General features: G+C 38.2%; 4 protein-coding genes and 1 long non-coding RNA gene across 5 annotated transcripts in view; 1 reads left to right on the top strand and 4 right to left on the bottom strand.

Moving 5' to 3' along the window:
- Positions 1 to 339: 339 nt before the first annotated feature.
- Positions 340 to 15,182, bottom strand: LOC129569639 (zinc finger SWIM domain-containing protein 8 homolog). Its single transcript, XM_055448700.1, has 12 exons — positions 13,871 to 15,182; positions 7,594 to 7,842; positions 7,359 to 7,522; positions 7,112 to 7,260; positions 4,039 to 7,013; positions 3,235 to 3,963; positions 2,811 to 2,949; positions 2,434 to 2,695; positions 2,159 to 2,305; positions 1,560 to 2,035; positions 1,334 to 1,483; positions 340 to 1,204 (listed from the first exon to the last, which is right to left on the bottom strand). The coding sequence occupies exons 1-12, from the start codon at positions 14,151 to 14,153 to the stop codon at positions 1,138 to 1,140; spliced, it is 5,790 nt and encodes a 1,929-aa protein (XP_055304675.1). The 5' UTR covers positions 14,154 to 15,182; the 3' UTR covers positions 340 to 1,137.
- On the bottom strand, positions 8,219 to 9,321 carry LOC129569642 (E3 ubiquitin-protein ligase TRAIP-like). Its single transcript, XM_055448720.1, has one exon. It carries the CDS (start codon positions 9,147 to 9,149, stop codon positions 8,481 to 8,483), a length of 669 nt encoding a protein of 222 aa, XP_055304695.1. The 5' UTR covers positions 9,150 to 9,321; the 3' UTR covers positions 8,219 to 8,480.
- LOC129569643 (uncharacterized) lies at positions 10,723 to 11,605 on the bottom strand. The gene is made up of 3 exons (XR_008688062.1): positions 11,503 to 11,605; positions 11,090 to 11,396; positions 10,723 to 11,017 (listed from the first exon to the last, which is right to left on the bottom strand). It is a non-coding gene; the product is annotated as an uncharacterized LOC129569643 (long non-coding RNA).
- A 248-nt stretch (positions 15,183 to 15,430) lies between the features above and the next one.
- LOC129569638 (40S ribosomal protein S14a) lies at positions 15,431 to 16,622 on the top strand. Its single transcript, XM_055448699.1, has 3 exons — positions 15,431 to 15,542; positions 15,891 to 16,140; positions 16,254 to 16,622. Exons 2-3 carry the CDS (start codon positions 15,904 to 15,906, stop codon positions 16,470 to 16,472), a joined length of 456 nt encoding a protein of 151 aa, XP_055304674.1. The 5' UTR covers positions 15,431 to 15,542; positions 15,891 to 15,903; the 3' UTR covers positions 16,473 to 16,622.
- A 2,514-nt stretch (positions 16,623 to 19,136) lies between these two features.
- The window catches only part of LOC129569600 (synaptic vesicle glycoprotein 2B-like), a 33,222-nt gene continuing 29,833 nt past the window's right edge, over positions 19,137 to 22,525 (bottom strand). The window contains exons 2-7 of the mRNA XM_055448635.1: positions 21,074 to 21,398; positions 20,227 to 20,920; positions 20,039 to 20,162; positions 19,807 to 19,963; positions 19,602 to 19,729; positions 19,137 to 19,382 (exon numbers count right to left, since the gene is read on the bottom strand). Coding sequence (XP_055304610.1) covers positions 19,276 to 19,382; positions 19,602 to 19,729; positions 19,807 to 19,963; positions 20,039 to 20,162; positions 20,227 to 20,920; positions 21,074 to 21,398 — 1,535 coding nt within the window. The 3' untranslated portion in view covers positions 19,137 to 19,275. The remainder of the gene's footprint in view (positions 19,383 to 19,601; positions 19,730 to 19,806; positions 19,964 to 20,038; positions 20,163 to 20,226; positions 20,921 to 21,073; positions 21,399 to 22,525) is intronic.

The raw sequence follows: 22,525 nt of genomic DNA, 5'->3' as shown, positions 1-22,525 counted from the left end.
ATGAGGTCTAGATAATTTTTTTGTGTGTGTTTTTAAATGATGATTTTTGAATGATAGCAAAATTTACTAAATTTTAGACTAAATCATAATTAATTTGCAATGTAATTGTGCAATGTTAATCAATAATTGAGATCCGTCAACAAAAGTGAATAATTTCGATTCATTTCTGTTTATTTGCTGTTAATGAAGTAGGAGACGAAGTCGAAGACGAAAAGAAAATTTGTTCCACGCTAAATGAATGAAATGACAGAGACAGAGACAGAGTTAAACGAAAGCGATAGCAATGAAAGAGGGAGAAAAGAGAAAAAAAAATAACTGATCTAAATAAATAGCAACAAATTGGTAACATCGATTGTTTATTCGAAGAGCAAAATTTAATAGCACAAACAAAAACAAAATTTCTATGGGAAATGATTGAATTGTTATCATTTTCCGTTAGTGTTTGTTTGTTTTTTTTTTTGTTAAAGGAGAACGAAAGACGGTTACAACTGAAGATGGGAAAGAAGGAGAATTCATGCAAATGAAGAAAAAAAAATTCGTTTTTGGAACCAAATAGTTAGGTACAAAAGAATGAACTTTCAACAAATAGACGAACACTTGTTTCGGTTGTCCTTAATTTTCTGGTTCTTTCAGATAATTGAAGAAGTGAAATAATGTAAATGTGTGTGTGTATTTTTTATGTATCGATAAGAGCCATAAAACGGCAATTATTTTATACACTTTTTTTGTTAGAGAAGTGATTAATTTAATGTAAACTGTCGACACTTTCGCAAAAGTGTTCAAAAATAAATACGATGATCGAAAGAGAATTTCATGGTTAGTTTTTGTTTTTCCCAAAAGAAAAATACAATATATAGATCGCGCTCGAGCCACGTGAAAAAAACAATTGGCTCAATTCAATTCAATTTTTTTTTTAAATATTGAATATTCTTAGAATTAGAAAAATATTTTTTATTTTTTGTTTTTTTTTGTGTAGTTTTCATGATTTCCTAAGTGATGATGAAGCTGTAGCGGAATATGGGTCTGTGTGTGCGAGGAAAGGGATGTCATTTGTATGTTTATCGCCTTTTAAAATGAGAATTGCATCATTGGAGCTGATGTGGACTGTGCTTCAGAGCTGACTGAATCAAGTCGTTGTCATTTGGAATTGTTTTGCAAGGCGGTGTTTATCTGCGCCCACAGCTCTTTTTTGCATTGCTTGGACCTGGAATTGACATTCGAATTGAAGAAAAGAGAGACAAATTGACATTAGTTCACAAGTGATGCTCAAAAATAATAATACAACTGAACAAAGTACAAAAAATGAATGTATATTTTAAATATCGAATCATACCGTCGGATCGATTGAAGCCAGTCCTTGAACTGAGCATTTCCTTCGGGCGTTATTTGAAATGCAGCTCTGGCTGCAAGAATAATATTCGCGAAATCCTCATAGTCGGATGGTGTCAAATGATACAGCTTTGCATGAATGCACTGAATATACCTAAAAATCATCAATAGTCTCATTAATTTCATCCTTCTTCTCTTTCTCATTTCATCTTTCAATGCAATTAACTTACATCTGTTGACATTTCTGAACGAGCGGTGTCAAGGCCGATCTTAAGTGCTGCATAACAAGTGTCGGATTGTTCCGTGCCAAATAATGAGCGGATTCAATAGCAACGTCATGCAATACAAACGGGCTGATGATTGAATTAACAGCGCACACACAGAATTGATGGAGATATTGTGTTCCGAGTTTCTTTGAGACTTGAAGCAACCACTTGACATCTTCACCATACGGTGGATTTCGAGCATATTTTGCCTGTGGTCGATCGTCGTGCACCCGACGTGACAGCGTTTCCATCGCGAGCATTCCAACGTTGTACGCAGCCATTAGATAGCGCAACTGAATTTGATTGTAATGCAATGGATGCCGTTGACGCGTTTGCAGTGGAGGTGCTGCGTGTGGTCCTTGTTGCACATATGGTGGATACATCATCGGCCCGTGATGCGGACCATGCTGGTTCGGTTGGTTTGGTGGCTGATGCATTCCCTGGGATTTAACAATATTGTTCACATTTAGTTTTGTTCAATTTTCTCTTTCTTTTTTTTTCATAACAGTTGATCAAACAAGTGGTTGCTAACTGTATCAAACATATATGATAATATAACTCACGAGCTGTGGTTGTGGAGGTGGTTGATTCCTCAGATTCGGTAACGGTGGTCCTTGTGGCATATTCATTCCTTGCGGTGCCTGTTGATTCGGTGGTGGACCAAAGAATTGCATGTTTGGCTGCATCGGAACGTTGCCCGGTGGTTGAGGCTGAATCAATTGAACGAACAATAACGTAATTATTATCCAATTTCGACTCCAATTTTGTTTTATTCTTCTCGATTACTATTTAACTGACTTGAAACTTGAAAAAAAAACCTTTTGAATTGGCCACTTACTTGATTGTGAGGCTGTTGGGGCATCATGAACGGCTGCACATTGGGCGCACATTGCATTGCATAGCCTTGGGGTGGCATTGGCGGATGTGGCATCGATTGATATGTTGTACCGGGAACGAATGGAGGGGCTTGTTGTTGTGTGTTTGCATGATTTTGTGGTGGATATTGAAAACCTTGCGGTGGAGCCGAAATGTACATTTGCATCTGATTATGTGGATAAGTGATATTGTGGTGATGATAGATTCCTTGACAGCTCGGAAAACTACGAGAATAATAATAGGAGCATTTGTTGAAGATTTTTTGTTTGTAACATTTTCTCCACTGAAAAAGTTCTACGGAAAATGCGATATTATAAGTGGTTTATTCAGCATTGTTACCTGTACGGTACGTAATGTGGTACGCCAACTGGAGTCACGCTCTGTTGGAACTGTGGTGGAGGTGCTTGTGATACGACCATTTGACTGTTCGTGCCAGGTGGCATTGGGTTCCCTTGCGGCGGCGGCGGTGGTTGTTGGTCTATAGCACCAAAACAAAATCAATTTATTCATCATTATCATAATATTGAAAATAACTCTTGTTTGACTAAATAATGATTACAATAACAAAAGCAAGCAAAACGAAATCTATAAAAATGTGACATTCGAGATTATGTCAACCGTTGACACATTTGAACAAAATCTTGCCACTGCTGCTGATATTGTTATCATTTATCAGTTATTCATACATTGTCTCGACGCATTTCGAAACTATGAACTTTATTTCCTTTTCATAATCACAACATGATTTTGATCGGCATCTTACCCGAATGATGTTGCTGTGGCGGCATTTCATGATGTTCCACTAACGAGCTCAATTGCATGTTGTGATCCATTTGCGGCATATTATCGTCGTGCTCATGTTCGCCGCCGGGTGAATTCTTCAAATACAATTCATACCAATAGTGTGCCACTTGGAACAATACTTCCGGATAGACGCCACCACCTTTGGCCGCATTTTCAACGCGAATGCATGCCCGTTCCAGCATTTGATCGCTTTGATCTTTGCACTGAAGAATCGCTGTTTGGATTTCGTTTGGATTGAGTGCGGACGCATGTGGTAAAACTGAAAGTGCCAATTCGGCCGATGGATAGACCATATTACTGTCCCATCCACGTGATGCACGGTCAGCCATGTTGGCTGCTTCGGGCGGTGTTAGGTGTCCTTCCCATGTATCAATCAAAAATGAAATGGCTGGCGCTCCGATTTCCATTGCCTGACCCAAAATCCACGAAACATGCGACGAATAGGTTCGTGATAGCCAATTTGGACTGACACAATTGTGTAAACCGAGTGCAAACAGGCCAATCTGGAATGCACACATGTGCAGGGTCTTATGCGGTCCAATCATATTCTGATTGGGTGTTGCTTGTGTAAACAGTTGCGTTGAACTCGAGCCACCTGCCTTTGTCAAGACATTCTTTGCGAGTTCAAACATAAAATGAGCACTCGCCTCCGATGGTTGATTTGGAATGGATGGATATGCTCGTTTACCTAAGGAAATAAACACAGAAATTGGTATAACACTTTGAAGATCAAAAAAAGTTCGAAACATTGTAGAAAACCGACCTTTGTAACGTGAATCTTTCATGCGAGTGCTTGTATTCGTAATGGTTGGGCCAACTGGTTGGCTTTGCATCGGATTCGATGCGTAATTCTGTTGAATGGCCAATGCATTCATTCCTATATCTAATTCAGCGCTTGTGCTGCTATGCGGTCGTGAGCCAGCACTGCCGCTATTTGCAACACCGTACTCATTTGGATAGTATTCGTTGGCGTACTGGGCGGCGATTTCATGTTCGTCGCGACGCGCTTGCGAGGCCGGTGTCCGAACGGGTGGATTGTTCGAATAATATGAAGGCAACAATGGTGTTTTTATGAGGGTGTGAATGTCTCGGTCTAAGAGTTTTTCCATAATTTTGGCGATACGATGCGGTTCATCCTTGTAGTAGTACAGTAGGGTGAGTGCTAAATCACCGCGTTGACGGCGTGTACCTTCGCACAACAATGGATGTTCGGCTTCCGATACGTTTGCTTTGAGACCGAGGGCAGCAACGGCTGCTTCAAAGCCCAGATTTTCATCGGTTGGCAAACGGTATGACATATTCATGACTTTCATGCGTGTCTCTTTGCCCGACACCGATGGCATGACCAGAGCATCGAATATAAAACTGGCCAACATAATTGGTAACAATGCTTCGCCACGAGATCTCAACGTACCTTCTCGCAGCGATTCGGCCCGTTCACGAATCACTCGAAGTTCCTGCATTCCGAGCGGTATACGCTTAAGCAGACCCAACAGATCCGCCTCTTGATTGGCCAATTTCACTTCGAGTGGTTTTGTGCTGGCCGGTGGTCGTTGCATTTCCAATGCATATAAACATATACGGAACGCCAAATGATAATGCTCCGAGTTCTCGGCCAAAACGGTGCATAAGAATGCACATTTGGCGAGAGTGGCCGAAGCCAAAACACTCACTTGATGTGAAATCGGATTAACGATGTGTTTTTTGCCCTTGCGCTGCTTCACCGGCGGCGGTATTTCAATCATCAAATTCGGTGGATTGGCCAACATCTCTTCGGCTAAACGCACTGCCAAAGTGCACGCTTCTCTACCGTGACCGTGAGCATGCAATCCTTCAGCTCGGGCAAACAAAATATCCCATGCATCTTCGGTTGGTTTTATGTTTGAGAATATCTGTGCCTTGTTTCCTTGCTCAATTTTTGCCTTTTCTAGGGCGTACTGCTCTTGCAATTTCTGTTGATAGCCTTTCGATGTGTCGTAAGAGTAAATGTTATATTCGTCCATTGATTGTTGACTGCCCGAACTGGACAAACTGTCATCTTTCGATGGCCGGCGTTCGGCTTCATTGTCTTGCTGTTGTTCTTTGCTGGCAATTCCTTTGCTCGTCGATGGAATCGCTTCATCTTTCTTATTTTTCACGTCTTTCGATGTCGATGCTTTGGAATTGTCCACTACGGCTTTCGATGTAGATGGAATAGCATCATCAAACGATGTCTTTGATGAATCTTTACTTTCACCCGCATCGGATGTTGATTGAATGCTGGATTTATCATCCGATTTTTCTTCGCTTTTCTCGATGGATTCTTCATTTTTCGCCTTTGAAGACGCCACGGTTGCATTGATCTGCAATGAACAGCCAGCCAAATTGCAATCGTTTGCGATGCATTTCATCGGTGATTGCAATCGAATTGCTAGATCCGATTGAGAATTAATGTTTTGTTCGTTGGCTGTTTCAATGCCAGCGCCCATTTTATTTGTTATGCTAATTGAGTTGGAACACCTAATGCTATTGTTAGAGCTTGAATTTGTTGAGATCGGAGATTCGCAATCAGCACGTGCATCATCAATTGCCGAATTCGAATTGATTGCTTTACATTTTTTCGACGTGCGCTCTTTCTTATTTCCATTACCGCCTGAACTTGAGCTCACCACATTTCCGCCACTGTCAATGCCATCATCTTCATTCTCGCAAAAGCCTTCGCTCGATGTCGACGATCGAATATCATCGCGTTCATTCGGCAAAGTGGCCAATCGAACATTGACACTGTCACTGCTACTGTTGCTGCTGCCGTTGCTGCTCGACTGGTACGGCCGAAAAATGCGTTTCAATTGATTATGATGATCGGTTATCATGTATGTGTAGTGTTTTTGATTGGCCGACAAAACCGCTTGGCTTGAGTTCACTTGACTGTTCGTAGTTTCGCTCTTTGACGATTCCGTTTGTTTGAAACATGTGAACGGACAATGATACATCGGATTTGTATCTTGAGTATGTGTCACACCTAAGATTGGATAATCTTCCCAATCTAAATAGCATGCTTCAATTGCCGGCTTGAACCCGGTGAAGAGTTCCGCATCCAAGCGCAAATGTTGTGAATGTTTATTGCTATACGATGAACTTTGGACGCGACATTTTGTAACGCGATCCAAAATTTTGAGATGCCATGTGGTGAATTGAGCGTGTAGCATGTCGCGTTCCTCAGGTGCCAGGCCTGGATTTAACGCTGCCAAACGCCACAACACTACAATTTCATCGCACAATGAACTGCACGCATGTTGAGATGCATTTGAATTTGAATGAGTATTGCTATGTTTACCGCCATTGTGGCCGCCCGTTCCAACCAGCATCGATAGCTTTGTGTTGAACCACCAAACTAAGATTTGATCGCATGCCATACACTCTTCGGTAATGATCTCCAGCAAGCGAATCGCATTTCGATCACAACGTCGATACATCTCCCGAACAATTGACAATAGATTCCACATTCCTTCTGGTTCACGACCACGAAGTGGCCGTAGCAATGAACTCCATTCAGTTGCCGCTGGCGGCGCTGAACTCGTCAAATAGTTCACATCACTGTAGACCATTGGCGCGGGCAAACAGAATTTTATCAAAATTTTCTTGATATTCTCATGTAATGTCTTCTCATCCAAATACCAATTGGTTTGGTCATTTGCCGACGCGCCGGCCGTTGGATCTGGTGCACCGCACACAGTATTTATTGCTGTTGGTTGTGAACTGAACAAAGAGAAATGCGCAATTTTTAGACGTGTCAGCGAAAATTAGTTAAATATATTTGGAAATGCATTGAATTGACGCGGGAGAGGTGTGTTTACCTTAATAACTCATCTAAAAGTCGTTGTGCTGTCGGTAAGATCTGTTGCGGTAATTCACTAATCAAATATTGAGCGAATTTCTGTAGTTGATCACGTTGCAAACGTGTCAAAGACTCCGAAACTGGCGCCCTCAAGCAGACTTCTTGTGGCTGTAGAATATGAATGATTAGAAAATTAGTTGCTTTGAAATGGATATCGAATTGGTTGAAGAAAGGCGAAGAAAAACACTTATTAAAATGAAACGTACACAATGAATGCGATGCAAACAAACGGCCACTACATGAGAACACCAGTATGCCGTCGATGAGCATGTACAATTGCATGATGAGATTCGCCTTCGGTCAAATGTCACAGCGACATTGAATTGAGCACGCGGCTGCGTTCCAATCACCGTAGCCGATAAATGAAATCCTATAAATGACATGACATTTGCATTAGTTAAATTCAATGATAAATGTCAGATTGACGATTATGGATATAACCTATTTGCAGTGGTTCTTTAACTGATCGATTTCGATACAGCTGGTCGCCTCGGTGGAATTCATCGGCCGAACTGTTCGCCAAACATGAGTACAACCGAATGTCCTCCTCATTGTCGGGGAAACTCCAGTAAGCGATGCGCAATTGCAATTGCTCGGGAACTGGCGGAAATACATGCTCCACCAATTCAAATGGGATGAATGATGCCACACATTTTGCTGCTAACTCTGTGAGGGTTGTCACTGGATTTTCTGTTTGACGAAGCAAGAAAAATGAAGATTTTAAAAGATTTTGATGCATGACAATGAAACGCTTTAGCTATTTACAAAAATGAACAGATTTTAGATAGATTTATTCCACTAAAAAGGCTGGAGATCAATTGCCTTTTCTTTCAAGGTAATTAGAATGGCAATTCTGTTGTTGATAAGCAGGCGACAAACGTCGATTTTTTTACATGAAATTCAGAATTCAACATTTTGTCCGCATGATTTGGTGACGTTAGTTAGCGCTTGAGTTCAATCAGTTTGACATGTCAAAGAAGCTCCAAAGACAAATACAGAAAGGTTAATGCCCATTTTATAGCAAGATTTACCATACATTCGATTCAATACAAAAAAGATCAATAAATAATAGACTTACGACACCATTTTATTTCGATTCTAAAATTCTCAGTCGAAAATGTCAATTTTTATTACGAAAACTGTTCAGCCATGACAAACGACACATCGGATAGTTCCAGACAATTCAACGATTTTTTTTTTTACAGATGAGCGATGACACAATACAAATTCGAATTATTCAGATGATTTAAAACATTAAAACATATTTTTCGGTTGAATCAGTAAAAATTAAGCAAACAATTAATGAAAATGACTTTATTTTTCGGATCTCAATCCATGTCCAAGTCAAGAACCTCTACCGATGGAGGCTTACGCTGACGAAGATTTAATTTTTTCGGTGTGTTGTTATCGGTCGATCCAAATTTTGAGCGTGTTCTCGGCAAACGTGAATTTTTGGCTTTGAGTTCCTGGTTTTCGTTTTTCAAGTCCTTGATTTGATGGAGCAATTCATCGATTTGGGCCTTTTTAGACGCTTTTGCGGTCTCCAACACATCGTTTTTCTTGACCAAAAGACGGTTTTTTGTCTTCAACAGAACGATGTCGGACTGCAATTTCGTTTCACTGAGGGTCAATGTAAAATTTTCAGCGGCGAGTTCATCGGCACGATCCTTCAACACCTCGTTGTCGACCTTCAAATGTTGGATTTGATGTTCCAAATTGGTTTGCATGATGCACAAATCCTCTTGGACGTCGCGCAAATTTGCCACAATGCTCGAATTAAAAATGTCCGAATTACGGTCCAACATGTTGCTGAAGTAAATGTTGCGCAAATGTTCTTCTCGCACGTAGGCACGGCATTGTGGGCACGATCCATTGACTGACTTTGTTAACCAAGCGCTAATGCATTCCTTGTGGAACAAATGTCCGCAATTCGTGGATGACACCGGACGACCACCATCGCCAAGTTTATCGTTACAAATGCAACATTCGAGCTTCATTTTTCCCGACAATTTACGGTTTCTCCTTTTTTCGGCGAAAAAATGTCGTTGAAAATGAATTTAAATAGAAATAATTTTGTGGTTATGATGACGGTAGAAAATTCGTCACAAAATAAAAACCAAGGCTAACGAAGATAGAGAGTGAGTGTGTGCTCAGCACAACGATGAGATGGCAAGTGATTTTAGCGCTCAGCAAGTGCAAAAGATGCTGAATGACATTTGACAAAATGCGTGATTCAATGCGGCTGACCGATTGGTGTTCGAATGGTCGAAATGTTGTTTGATTGACTGCGAATTGACTGGAGACAATGTTTTCAATTGAATGACTGAACAATGCAAGGGTTTTGTAATTATGAAATTCGGACACAATTTTAATGTAGTTCGAATTAGTTTTTCTTTTGTTTTTAGAAAAATAAACGAAATCCCACTTTCAATGGTAATGTGTTTTATTTAGGTCAAAGAATGAAATGTTCAATGTATTTTATTCAACAGCAAATGATTTCGTCAACAAAATTGTTTTTTTACGTTAAATTCATGTTATGTTTTTTTTGTGGTTTCATTTTAAGTAGTTCAACAGTTGAATGTTATTCGTTTCTCTGCAAAATTGTGTCAATTCTCTAAAATTGGGAGCTTCCATATGAATTCTCTCTTCTGTGTGGTTTTTTTCCTATTTCTCTCTCTCTCTCGCTCTCTCGATGAACCAATTATTGTGGAAGTTGATGTGTTTTCATTTCGATTAAGGCGAAACTGGTTAGGCGGCTTGGGCCGGTTGCACCCGGTTCATGAGCTGTTCCATAACGGCTCGCATTTGTCGAAGTTCCATGATCAACCAATCCAAAACACATTTTTCGTGACCGAGACGACCGTCAGGCATTGCCAAAGGTTTTGGCCATCTATTCGTTGTGTCGACAGTCTTGTGACACAGATAACAAATAATCTTATCCATTTTGTTTCAATCCGATTTTTGGTCAATCAAAAAATTGGTTTATAAACTGATTTTGACACTTTGCGATTTACTTTTGTGATGATTTAATTAATACTTCTGATTGATATCAAAGTGAACGACTATTTCAATTAACAAACTGCAAATGATGACATTTGTAGCGAAAACAAAAGAATGCGTGCATCCAATGACGCATAGAAACAAGTGATTTGCATGGCAAATTTCATTGTGTGAAGAAGATGTGGGCTGAATTGTGTTTCGTTTTGGCTACCGTAGCGAGCATTGAACGTGTAAATCTTTTGCCGGTCAAACACACCGACCACTTCACGGTATTGTGTTGTTTCTTTCACACTTCCACTTCTTTTCATATCGCTTCTATTTCAATTTCGCTTCTTTCAAATTGTATAAAGCCATCAAATTCTGTCAATCATTCCATGATTTTGCAAATGTGTCATTTTTTGTTTGCTGACTGTGCCATAATTCTACGTGATTCAAATTCATTTGACGTCAGCAACATTGCAACCATTTTAATATCGAAGCATACCATTTTTTCTCTCTCTCGTTTCGTTGTTTGTATGCTGTGCTGTTCCATTAAATGTGAACCGTATGAAAAACGACGAGCCAGACATAATTTTAAGCAAATGGGCATATACATTCGATAGCATTTTTATTTCGTATTCATTTTCCAGTCTATTTATTCATTTGTTTAACATGTTCGCTCATTTGATGCATGCGTTAAATAGATTTTGTTTCATTTGTATGTGTGTATTGTAGTTTTTTTTTTAATCATCAGCCAACCGATGGATATTTTAAACGATATTTGTATCTCTTTTCCTTCTTTCTCTCTCTATCTCGCTGATGACTTTATATCAGCTTCATACAGCAAGTTATTGAACCCTTGATGTGTATCATGTTCTCAGTGTCGCTACAGAAAGAAAAAACATCATTTCAAATTGTTGGCCGTTTGATGTAAAATAGTGAATTTTGAATATTTTACCGACTGTCGCTAACGACATCGAGAGTTAGAAAAGAGTTGATGCGATCGGAAAATGATGCGTATCGAATGATTTAGTTTGAGAAACACAATATTCCAACAAATTCAGTGTGTGTAAACCGTGCACAATGGTTTGAATCACGTCGAAAAGTTTGATTCGTCCAATTCCATCCAACAATCAGGGTAAAACGAAAAGAAGCAAGTCAGGCTCAAGCGTAAAATTAAAACACACAAAAGGTAACAACATCACAACAGCAACAAAAAAAACTTCGACTGAAAATTGAGAGAAAAAAAATCTCGCCATGTTGAGCTGAAATGAAGGGGAAAAAATCAGAACAGCATTTATTGATCAGGAAGGTGCTATCGATAATAATAATGATGAACAATAACAAAAGAGAATGTTCGACATTGTGTACCATAAAATGTCGAAGCGCAACATCTGTTCGTTGCTGAACTGTTTATTTACGCTGTTTTATGGAAGACGGTGCATTTATCGTGCTCCTCAATATAAACTCAGATGAAGCGACTGCTCAGTGACTTTGTGACTTGCACGGCTCTTTTCTTTGTGTATATGTGTGTCTTGTTTAATTGCGGTGCTACTCTTGCTCGTCGCAATGGAATTGGATGGAAAACACTGTAATGCTTTTTTGTTGCCATATATATAATTATTAGTTTCGTTTCATCTTGGATTCGTTGTCCGATTATGAATTTTCCAAGTGTTAAGAATATGGTAAAATGTGAAGAAACAGGAATGTTCTTGAAAACGGATACAATATACAAATAGCTCAGATATCAAGTACATCGAGAGAGAGAGAGAATGCCGAAGGTAAAAGAAACATAAAATCTAGTCGAATTTCCAAGTTGAATAGAGATAGAGAGAGGTGAGCAAAAAAAGGCTATAAATATAATATGGAAAGCATTTATAAAATGGCTGTTTTTATTTAGCCAAGCTGAGACTGAGACACACACGGGGAGAGAAGGAGACAGACTGAGGACGGCCAATCTTTGGCTGCGATGGCAACAATGAATATGCTGCTGCTGCTGCTGTTGCTGCTAGTAATTGCAGTCAACCGACACACAACAAGATACAAACCATGTGTGTAAAAATGTGTACGGTGTGTACGCATAAGCATGTCGATGTCGAAGGCAAATAACGATGCATTGTACCATAATGATATATAAACCTTATTGTTGATTTTCTGTTGTTGTTGCTGCTGCTGTTGCTGATATGTGTTGTTGTTCCTTGGCTGTGCGAACGACGTTCGCCACAGACACATACCGTACACACAAGTACATGTGTACAAAGTTGAAAATCCATTATGTGCAATGGATTCACGCTAAAAGGATGGCATGAAGATTGAAAACTTGAAATATCAAGAAGAATGGAGAAAAAGGCAAGCATCGACAAGACGACCGAGAACAAGTAGTAAGTTCGTTTTCGAATGTATTTTTCTCTCTCTCTATGCTTCGTTCGTGGTGGGTACGATGAACGGCAACACAACAAAAAAAAACAAGCAAGAATTTATAAATATGTAGAAAAAGACGAAGAAAAAGAAAAAACAGACAGGCCAACGCGACTTCAATTATTTTGATTTGTATGTTCACTGTTTGTTGTTGTTGTTCCACGGCAGAATCTCTTCAGAAATCAGCCGCTGCAAACTATGCATTTGCAGAATGAAAATGAACGTAATCCATCGTTTTTCTTCGAACTGAAGACACACAAATGAGGACATACTGAGAAAGGGATAATGCAAAATAAACGTATCGAAAGGGAGCTTAACTCACGTATACCGAATAAAAAAGACAATGTAACGAAATCATCTACATAGACATACACACAGACCCGACAGACAGATGATTTAAGTTCAACACACAACAAAGAACAAAGGAATAACACTCGAGCTCATATCCATTCAGAGCTAAAGAAGAAAAAGAAGAAGAAGAAGAAGACAAAATGCATACCCGATTTCAAGATCACCGACGACACAAATCAATAAAAAATTGGAAAATGGCTTGTCACCAAAGGGAAATATACATGTCATGTGTGAATTATACGTATGGAAATCGGAAAATTAGCACACAACTTGTTCGTGTAACGCAATTCAAGCCGTGCATATGGTAATTTTTTCTGTGGCTTTTTAAAATGAGCCACACGGCTGGCTGGCTGACTGGTGCTTAAGAAGCAAAAGAGCAAATGGAAATGAATTTTCAATCAAGTGGAAAATCAGAGAAACATTCCTCACGATAGCTCACAACACAAACACGTACGCCATACCTAAAAATCCATTAAGATCACCTTTTGTTAACTCCGATTTTCACTGCGATTTCCGCACATACATTATTAATGTTGTAAATGAATTAGAGCAAATCAATCCATTAACACACAGGTACACATAGTCAGTGTGTATTTATTTTGATTTTTTACTCTCTCTCTCTCTCTCTCTCTCTCTCTCTCTCTTTATAGCACTTTTCTTACCGTCACCAAACATGCGATTGCGGGATAAAATTCTCGGGAGAAATGTGTGTGTGTGATTTAGTGTGTGGCATTGCATCGCGATACATGCGAATGCCAAAGAGCACGTATACAATTGTGAGGGTGATGCGAATAGAGAATAAGGAAATAATCTGTTCGATGTTTGATTAATTGGGGCGCTCGCGCTATGTATATATTTATATAAATACACGTAAGCACTTTCCCTACACCACGTAGAAAATGAATGAAGAGAAAATAAAAGAGGCAGTACATGCATGGAAAATGGTGTCGATACAACAAATACCACTTACCATCGTGCTTTCTAAGTCCTCCAATTCCAAAGTTACTGTTGGTCGTCGGACGTTTCCATCCTCGCCAATTGTTGCATAAACTTTCCGGCTCTGAGCTCCAGCTGCACAATGAATCCTCTTCAAATCTATCCGAATCATCGAAACTAAATCGATCACATTCTTCAGCATTCCATTCCGGCTGAACCACTTCTTGTGCTTGTTCGGCGGCGGCGGCGTTGTTGGCGTTAGCTGCAGCTGGCTGTTGGTTTTGCTGGTTATTCGGTTGTTGCTGTTGTGATGTCATACCAGTTTCGATTTGTGCAAAAATGAGTAAATCTCTCTCAACGGGCCTGCACCAACATCTCCGCAAACGCTACGATGGCTATTTTCGGTAACTTTTTTCTTTGCCTACTAACTTTGTTTCTTTTCGTTAACTACACTTCAATTTACGGTTTTTTTGCTCCAAATTTACTTCACTGTAAATTGATAAGCCTAATGTGAGATGCTGTGTTGCAAATAAATTTCACGATTCTTTTTACACGATTTCGACTATATATCCAACAACAACAACACAATCTTTTCCATTCAAAACATTTTTACTCCGATTTTATTTTATTTGTAGTATGGGATACTGAACGATGACAAAAAAAACAGGATTTTTTGTTTGCTTTCTCTCACTATTTTCTGCTATTTAACTCAAAACTTTTCCTTTTTGCTTTACTTGTTTTGACTCTATTCGGAATTTTTTGCTCTCATAAATATGCCCAGAAAACACATCAACATGAATGGAGGCACGAAATCAAAATGAAAACACAATGAAGAAAAAGAAGAAGGCATCGACGTCTTCTCTTTGTTTTGAAATTTCGAACACTTTTCACGTATCCAAATGCAATTTTTTTCGACTGCAAGACGACAACGGGCAGAGAAAAACAGAAGATTTATTTTAGTTTATGGTCTCATTATCAACTATTTTGGGATAATTTGCGTATGTTTTTATTTTTCCGTATTTTTCACATAATTTTTGTCGTACACTATTTCACTTGACGGATATTCTGTTGTCGAGCAAAAAAAAAATCCAATCGAATCGAAAAATGAAAAAGCACACAGATCTCACACCAAAAGACGAATAAACAACAAATATAAATATGGCGAACGGTCTTTCTCTCTCTCTTCGACGGGGAAATTTTTCGTCTTTTTTTACCTTCTTCTTCTTCTTCTTCTTCTCGTTCATATGTTCAATACAGATGGAATTGCTTTGGTGATCATCAGTGTATTTATTTGTCAGATGCCTGGAAATTGCACTGCAATTTGAAACATATATACACACATCAATGCGAGAAAATGGGTTGCGTTCGTATAATGGGATATTTTCTTAACGGAGATTTTTTCTCAATGAATTTCAATGATTTTAATTTCAATAAAATGCATTATGAATTTGTATTTTAATTTCTTTTCAAATAAAATCATTGGAAAAATTGAAAAGTGAGAAAGATTATCATCAATAAAAATATCCTCGTTCATTTTCAATCGACCATTGAACGCACTCGCCACTGGACTATGACTGTAATGTGCCAAACACTGCAGCCACCACATGAGCGTGACGCACGAAACTGAAGTTGGTTGCGAGCAAACCGACCTGTCAAATTCCTTTTCATGTTTCCCGTTCAATAAGAAACAGCAGCAATTTTTTGTGGTACGAGTAAATTTTGTGCAATTTTCCAAAAAATTCAAGTTTAATCACTGAAATTTTTACGCAAATCATTTACTTAGACTAAATAACATTCGGAATAATTCAAGTTTAGGCAAAAATCCGTTATTAAATACTAGATGATTGTTGATGAAATTTTCGATTTTGCTATCATTCCATATAACATACGTACAAGCGAGTGAATCGCGGTGTTTTGACATTTCGTGTCCACATTTTGAAGCTAACCTTTTTTTTATTTGCCCGACGAAAGAAAAAAACGTGAACATTTGTTTGTTGAAATATTCGATTGAAATTAATTGGTTGTTTTGTGTGTTTTCGTTTTTTGATTTATAGATTAATATCCAAAATGGCCCCAAGAAAGAATAAAGTCCAAAAGGAGGAAGTTCAAGTTTCGCTTGGACCACAAGTTCGTGAAGGCGAAATCGTTTTTGGAGTTGCTCACATTTATGCCAGTTTCAACGACACGTTCGTCCATGTCACCGATTTGTCCGGCCGTGAAACCATTGCCCGTGTCACTGGTGGTATGAAAGTGAAAGCCGATCGTGATGAAGCTTCACCATACGCTGCTATGTTGGCTGCTCAAGTACGTTATCCATCTAATCCGTTTTCACAGTGCCAATTTGCCATTCAAAACAGCATTTGTTCTCAAGTCATGCAAATTCTAACAATTTCGTCATTTTGACAATTGATTCGTAGGATGTAGCCGAAAAGTGCAAAACACTTGGCATTACTGCTTTGCACATTAAGCTCCGTGCTACCGGTGGTAACCGAACAAAGACACCAGGACCAGGAGCTCAATCAGCATTGCGCGCTTTGGCCCGTTCATCAATGAAGATTGGTCGCATCGAAGATGTCACACCAGTCCCATCAGATTCTACACGCAGAAAGGGTGGTCGCCGTGGTCGTCGTCTTTAAGCCAATTTATTCAAAATCGCAGCGAATTGTTTTGCTGCTTCTTTTACTACCGTTTTCGCTTGCATTCGATTTATATCGAAGGTAATGTCATTGTGAACGACGCAAACCAATTCAAAAAAACCAATTTGAATAAATTCTAATACATCAAAACGTGCATTTGTGTTTTAAATACGCCAAAACGTGCTTCTGTTGAACAAAAATTGAAAAATGAAACATTCGTTGATTCAAAACAGTCAGACGAATTGATCTTTGATATCGGTGGTTAAATGTTCGCTCATACTCACTCATACTCAACGAAATATTCTGTGTCAAGTTGACACACCTGAAGTTTTTTTTAGTATGAAGACTTAATTTGCTGTTGGTGCATGCGGAAATATTAGCGAAAAATCCGAAATCAAGGCAAGTCAAGGAAAGTGTTTACTATCTTCAGTCATTGAAGCGTTGCTTAAAATATATTCAAACTTCAACAGATTTTTTTAGAGACAACGTGTTTTTTACAATGTAAGTCAAAGCGGGCAATGCGTGATTATTTTGACCATATGTTTCTTGTACATTGGATCATTTTTCTTCTTGATACATTCAACACAAAAGCCTTTAACGCGGGTCCTTTTCACCACGACCTACAAAGACACGACAAACAACAATTTCAAAAAATAGAAAGCAGAATCGGACGTTTGAATACGAGAAAAAGTCTAAGCATTATTCTTTTTTCAACTAAAAAATGTTTGCGATTCAAAATGATAATAATTCAAATTACAAAACAAGGAATGCCCAGTTTTAGTCCGTTTCAGCACATTTTCCGGGTTGACATCCAATTCATTCTTCATCAAAACTGGCTGTTACACTCTGTACCGGGTAGGTGACCTAGGAATCCGCAATGATTGACATTCCACGATTTTGATCCTTCCTACTGATTAAAACATACATCAAAATGGTTACTTTGAGAAATTTCACTATCCAAGACGTATGATTCCAAACTTATGAGATAACCAATAATTTAGAACAGAAAAAATAATCGAACAAAAAAGGCTATTTGGATAACTTTATTCACGCTTTATTCTTGAACTGAAAAAAAAATGGTTAAAAAAAATCAAACATTTTCACTCCAAACAATGGCACTAAATTGTTTTTGTTTTCGAGGTTCATGGTTATGGTTTGCCGAATCTTCGATTAAACCATTTTTCCAAGCAAATGTTAAATGAATGAAATATTAGATGAATTTTGAATTTGAACTAAACTTATTTGTACGTATGATGTCGTTTATTTTTTTTTTTATTCATAGCTGACTTTGTTAAATTTTTAATTCATTTAAATTCCTTCTAGAATTGTTCTTCTTGAAGTTATTTAGATCGTAACGCGATAAGATAGAAATTTTCAACGAATGAAGAAGCGACGGATAGAAGGAATGCCAAGAATAGAGTGGGTTGAATGACGCAGCGGTGGCCTTTGGTATCTGCCAGGTAGCCCAACAAATGTGACGAGCAAATTATGCCAAAGAATGAAACGGCGCTCAAAATTCCTTTTTCACTTGCACTCAATTTCATATCACATTGTGAAACTGGAATCACAAAAGCCATACCACATGATTCTATTAGCTTTCCATTTAAGATCAAGGCACTTAAAAAAATTATAACGTAGTTGAAGAGACCAAATTCTAATTTTAGTAGAACGAGATTGGTTTTTATATTTCCATCCTTTTGTTATTTGATATATTCAATAATTGATTATAGAACGTGTTGTATTTAATTCACTGTTCACTCTTATTCTATCACATCACTTACTGGTAATGGTAATGGCTTCGTCCATGAAAATTCCTTTCTTCTTCGCAGGTTGATTATCTGTGAAAACAATCCAACAGACAGTGATATTTGTCTGTACGTTGACACTTTTGCTTACTTACTCTGCACATCGAGACTTGTTCTAGTCGGTCTTACAGCGTTCACACTTGTTGATAACGATATCAAATTGGCTATAACATTTATGCTTGTCGAAGAAGAAAACGACATTCTGGCCGATATTTCGGCCACTTGCAAGTGAACTTGAATAAAATGTATTTATTTAAAAAAAAATATGTCCACAAAAAACGCAATTGAGAATTATATAATATTGATATAATTTTGCACGAGTCTCTTTTCAGACTTCCGCATAACCACTTGTGATGCAACAATACAAACTGAAAACTAAATGATTCTTGACGTTCCGAGCAATTGATGTTAGTTTGCTACGATGGGCCAATTTAGTTAATTCAATTCGGTCGATAGTTTTTAAATGTCCTGCGTTATGTATGATGCGAAATCAATTGGAATGCATGTGATATTTGTAATAACGACTTGAACACGTTAAAAACGCTTCCATTATGAAATGATCGTCAACGCTCAATTCTGACGAGTGTACGCAATGAATGGGTTCTATGTGAATGAAATGGATTAAGAAGACTTTTCTCCATATATATATATATTGTACCAAAAAGCATCGTCACTTAAAAGGAGAGAAACACTCGTCAAGTGTTTGATGTTCTCCTTTTGGCCTAATCATTGAAAATTATTTAAATGAATTATTCATTCGTTGCTCGATCAAACTCAAGTCAAGGCCATGAGATACAGTTATATGGAAAACATAGTTCGGTTTGTGCTGAAATAGTTGTGACTGGACTGATTTCGGTTTTATTGATTGATTTTTATATTTTGTTTGCGTTCGTTCTAATAGAAATATTCTATAATTAAAATTTAGGAAATTTACATTTGAAAGATTCACAGTGGAGATTTTAATTCTTAATTCCTAAATTTGTGTCATTTATACCAGTCTAGTCGAAAGATGTGATGCTAAGACGTGGTTGGTTTAGTATGATTGACTTTTGATCGTCAGCTTTCTGGTGAATATTTGGAATAAAGTACGTTAGCACAGCCACAACTAGAAGAGTGGAAAAAATATTTCATCAAAAGTGAAAGGAAGAAGAAAAGAAAACAAAACATGAAATCAATTGAGTAGCGGCTCTCTCCTCAGTGGAAACAATATTTTTCAAAATCTGAATTTCATTTGGAAAGAGAGAAGTCATTGATTTCACTGGAAGACAGAGTAGTATAAATAGTGAATCACCATTGGTGATCACAATTTACTCGAGCAAATTACCTATGACGCTCACGCCTGACAAATAGAAAGCAGTCTCACAATTATTGTCCAACAGAAGGGCGGTTAGATTTGAACCAAATACACTACCCAAACGTCCGAACATTAATGAAATGCAGATTGCCATTGCTCTGTTTGCGAGAAAGGAAATTTTAAATTCATTGAAAAAAACACATTGATTAGACCATTTACAAGTATTCAATAATACCTCAAAGCGGTTGGATATAGTTCAACGGTAGCCGAATTGACAATGTTCACTGCAATGCCCGCACACATCAATGCAATAAAAGAGTATTTTTGTACTACTGGAATATCAATACTCATGCAAAGAATTCCGCCCGATCCACTGATTATCAAAATGACAACTATTTCAGGGAGACAAATAAAGCAAACAAGTTGTCAGTCTTTGCGATTGATTCCGATATATCCATCATACTCACATAAAATGGGGAATTTGCCAACTTTATTAATGATCAGTCCGATGACCGCAAAACCTGAGGCAAACAAAACTTCCAAGACGACTCCTTGTTCCAGCGTCGTCAACTCAAGTTTTGTGATACATTTCTATTAACAGACAGTTTCTGAAATTAAATTGCTTCGTCAAAAATGGCACATCATTCGAACTCACCGCATTATCATGTTCATTGAGGATTGCACTCATGTTAGCCGGTTTCATGTTGATAATGTCGCACATGGCCATTCGTTGTTCAGTAAAACTGCCTAAATTGGTTGCCATTCTGTTGAAGATTTCGGCGAAGAACATGTAAAATCCGTTGCTCGTAGCAAAAATTCCGAATTGAATAGTGCAAATCAAAAGAGTAGATGGCAGATGTGGAGCTTTGAACAATGGGGCGGTTTGTATCCAAACTGATTTCAACAATGGGAATCGACTGTTCTTGCAGTCCGTAATACGACGTCGATTTTCGATTGATTCAGCCTCTTCATAAATTTCGAATGATTCGAGTTCGTTTTTCTTGCCGTTATTCCATCGGTTCATTGTTTGCAAAACTTTATAGGCTTCCACTTCGTTACCCTGGCCGAGAACGAATTTCGGACTCTCTGGCATGAATAATAGAATCATCGACGCAAGGAATCCGGGAATACCGCAGACAACAAGGAAAAAACGCCACGGTTTGTATGTGATATCGATGAGAGGCACGTAAAATTGCCAATCTTGATTGATGACAAACCATGCGATCAATGGCAACAATAGACATGAAATACCGTAGATTACCGCCGATCCCATTATGGCACGACCTCGTTGTGCGTTGTTATGGAATTCACCCAAATACGCAAAAATTGTTGCCGACGAACCGGAGATGCTATTGGAAAGGGAAATGCTCGAAGATTTAATAGAAGTTATTTGAAGTTTTTCATACTTTCCGCATTAAAATCACGTCAGCAAAATAAAATGATTAAATGCTTGAACTATTCATTAAAAATAATATAACTCAGATATGTAAATATTAACTTACAAAAACCCATTGAGAAATCGCAGTGCAACAAAAAGATAAAAGTTCTGAACGAATGAAGAGGTTACAGACAAAAGGAACGCTACGAATAGAGTGGGTTGAATGACGCAGCGACGGCCTTTGGTATCCGCCAAAAAGCCCCATAAATGTGACGAACAAATTATGCCAACGAATGAAACGGCACCCAAAATCCCCTTTTCACTCGTACTCAATTCCATGTCACATTGTGAAACGGGAATCACAAAGGCCATTCCACATGTTTCCATAAACACCGCATTCAAGATTAATCCACTCAGAAAAATCATAACATAGTTGAAGAGACCGAACTCTAATTTGGAGGAAACGAGAATAATTGTCATTTCTTGTAATTTTCTAAAGGACTAATTCAATATTTAATATTAATTTCTGGCCATAGATATTTAAAAAAATATTCATAATCCTGGATTCCTCATGGTTTAGTCAGAAAATGCGACTGACATAAATCAGAGAACAATCAAATCCATTGTTTAAAAGCGTCAAAAATGTGTCTAATTTGGAAACCAAATAATTTATTTTGTCAAATTGTTGTTTTTGCACAAATTTTTGTTTATAACTTTACAATCACACTACATAGACAAATATTGCCAGCGACAAAAATGAAGAGAAAGCATTGACGAATAAAAATTCCGTTTGAAGCAATGTGATCCGATGTACGGTTTACGTTCTACAGGTATTCAAATGTTGCCCGGCGTAAGCCAATACAAATTATCCAGCTGTCAAATGATGTTAAACACATTCATTGCTTATGGTTGGCTTACGCTTACTTTCAGCATAAGCCAGTGGATGTGCTACAGTGGCGTAAGCTTTTCCATCATAAAAACATAAAGACAAGAGAGTGAAAAAGAAATAATATTCGCCACGACAAATAATAATCATAACAAAAGTCACCCGAAACGAGTGAATTGCTGTGTGACACATTGTGTGTTTGATTTTCATTTGTTTGAAGATGGCTGAAACTAGATTCCGTACGGTGGAGATGGGCCTTCGAAACATATGCAAAAGTCCATTTATCGAGGAGGAGTTTGACGATTTTGCACAGCGATCAACGAAAATGAAGATACTAGCAGCACTCAATCTGCACTTCCAAGTCTATGAGACCATGATGAACGATGATCGCGATGCGATAAACAGTTTTTTCAATGGCCGTGAGCCAAAGTGGATTTATAAAATATATGACGAAGTGAAAGTGATCATCAAAAAAAAGATCCGCCGCGAAGTACGTTTAGCGGTCTAATGGCACGATACGGCATAGACTTCATCAATGCCTCATATCTGAATGGGGTTTTAAATGCGGACCGTAAGAGTTCACTGTTCACTGTTCACTCATTATCAGAGAAGATAAAAGTAGGCTCGCAAAAATCGAAGAGTCATCACTTGAAGAGCTATAATTTCTCAACCAAACGTCCTAGATAGATC

This window comes from Sitodiplosis mosellana, unplaced genomic scaffold, assembly GCF_009176505.1.
Source record: "Sitodiplosis mosellana isolate CC-2019 unplaced genomic scaffold, AAFC_SMos_1.0 Smas_scaffold_38, whole genome shotgun sequence".
NCBI classification, from domain to species: Eukaryota; Metazoa; Arthropoda; class Insecta; order Diptera; family Cecidomyiidae; genus Sitodiplosis; species Sitodiplosis mosellana.
This window is presented reverse-complemented; position numbering and strand designations above follow the sequence as displayed.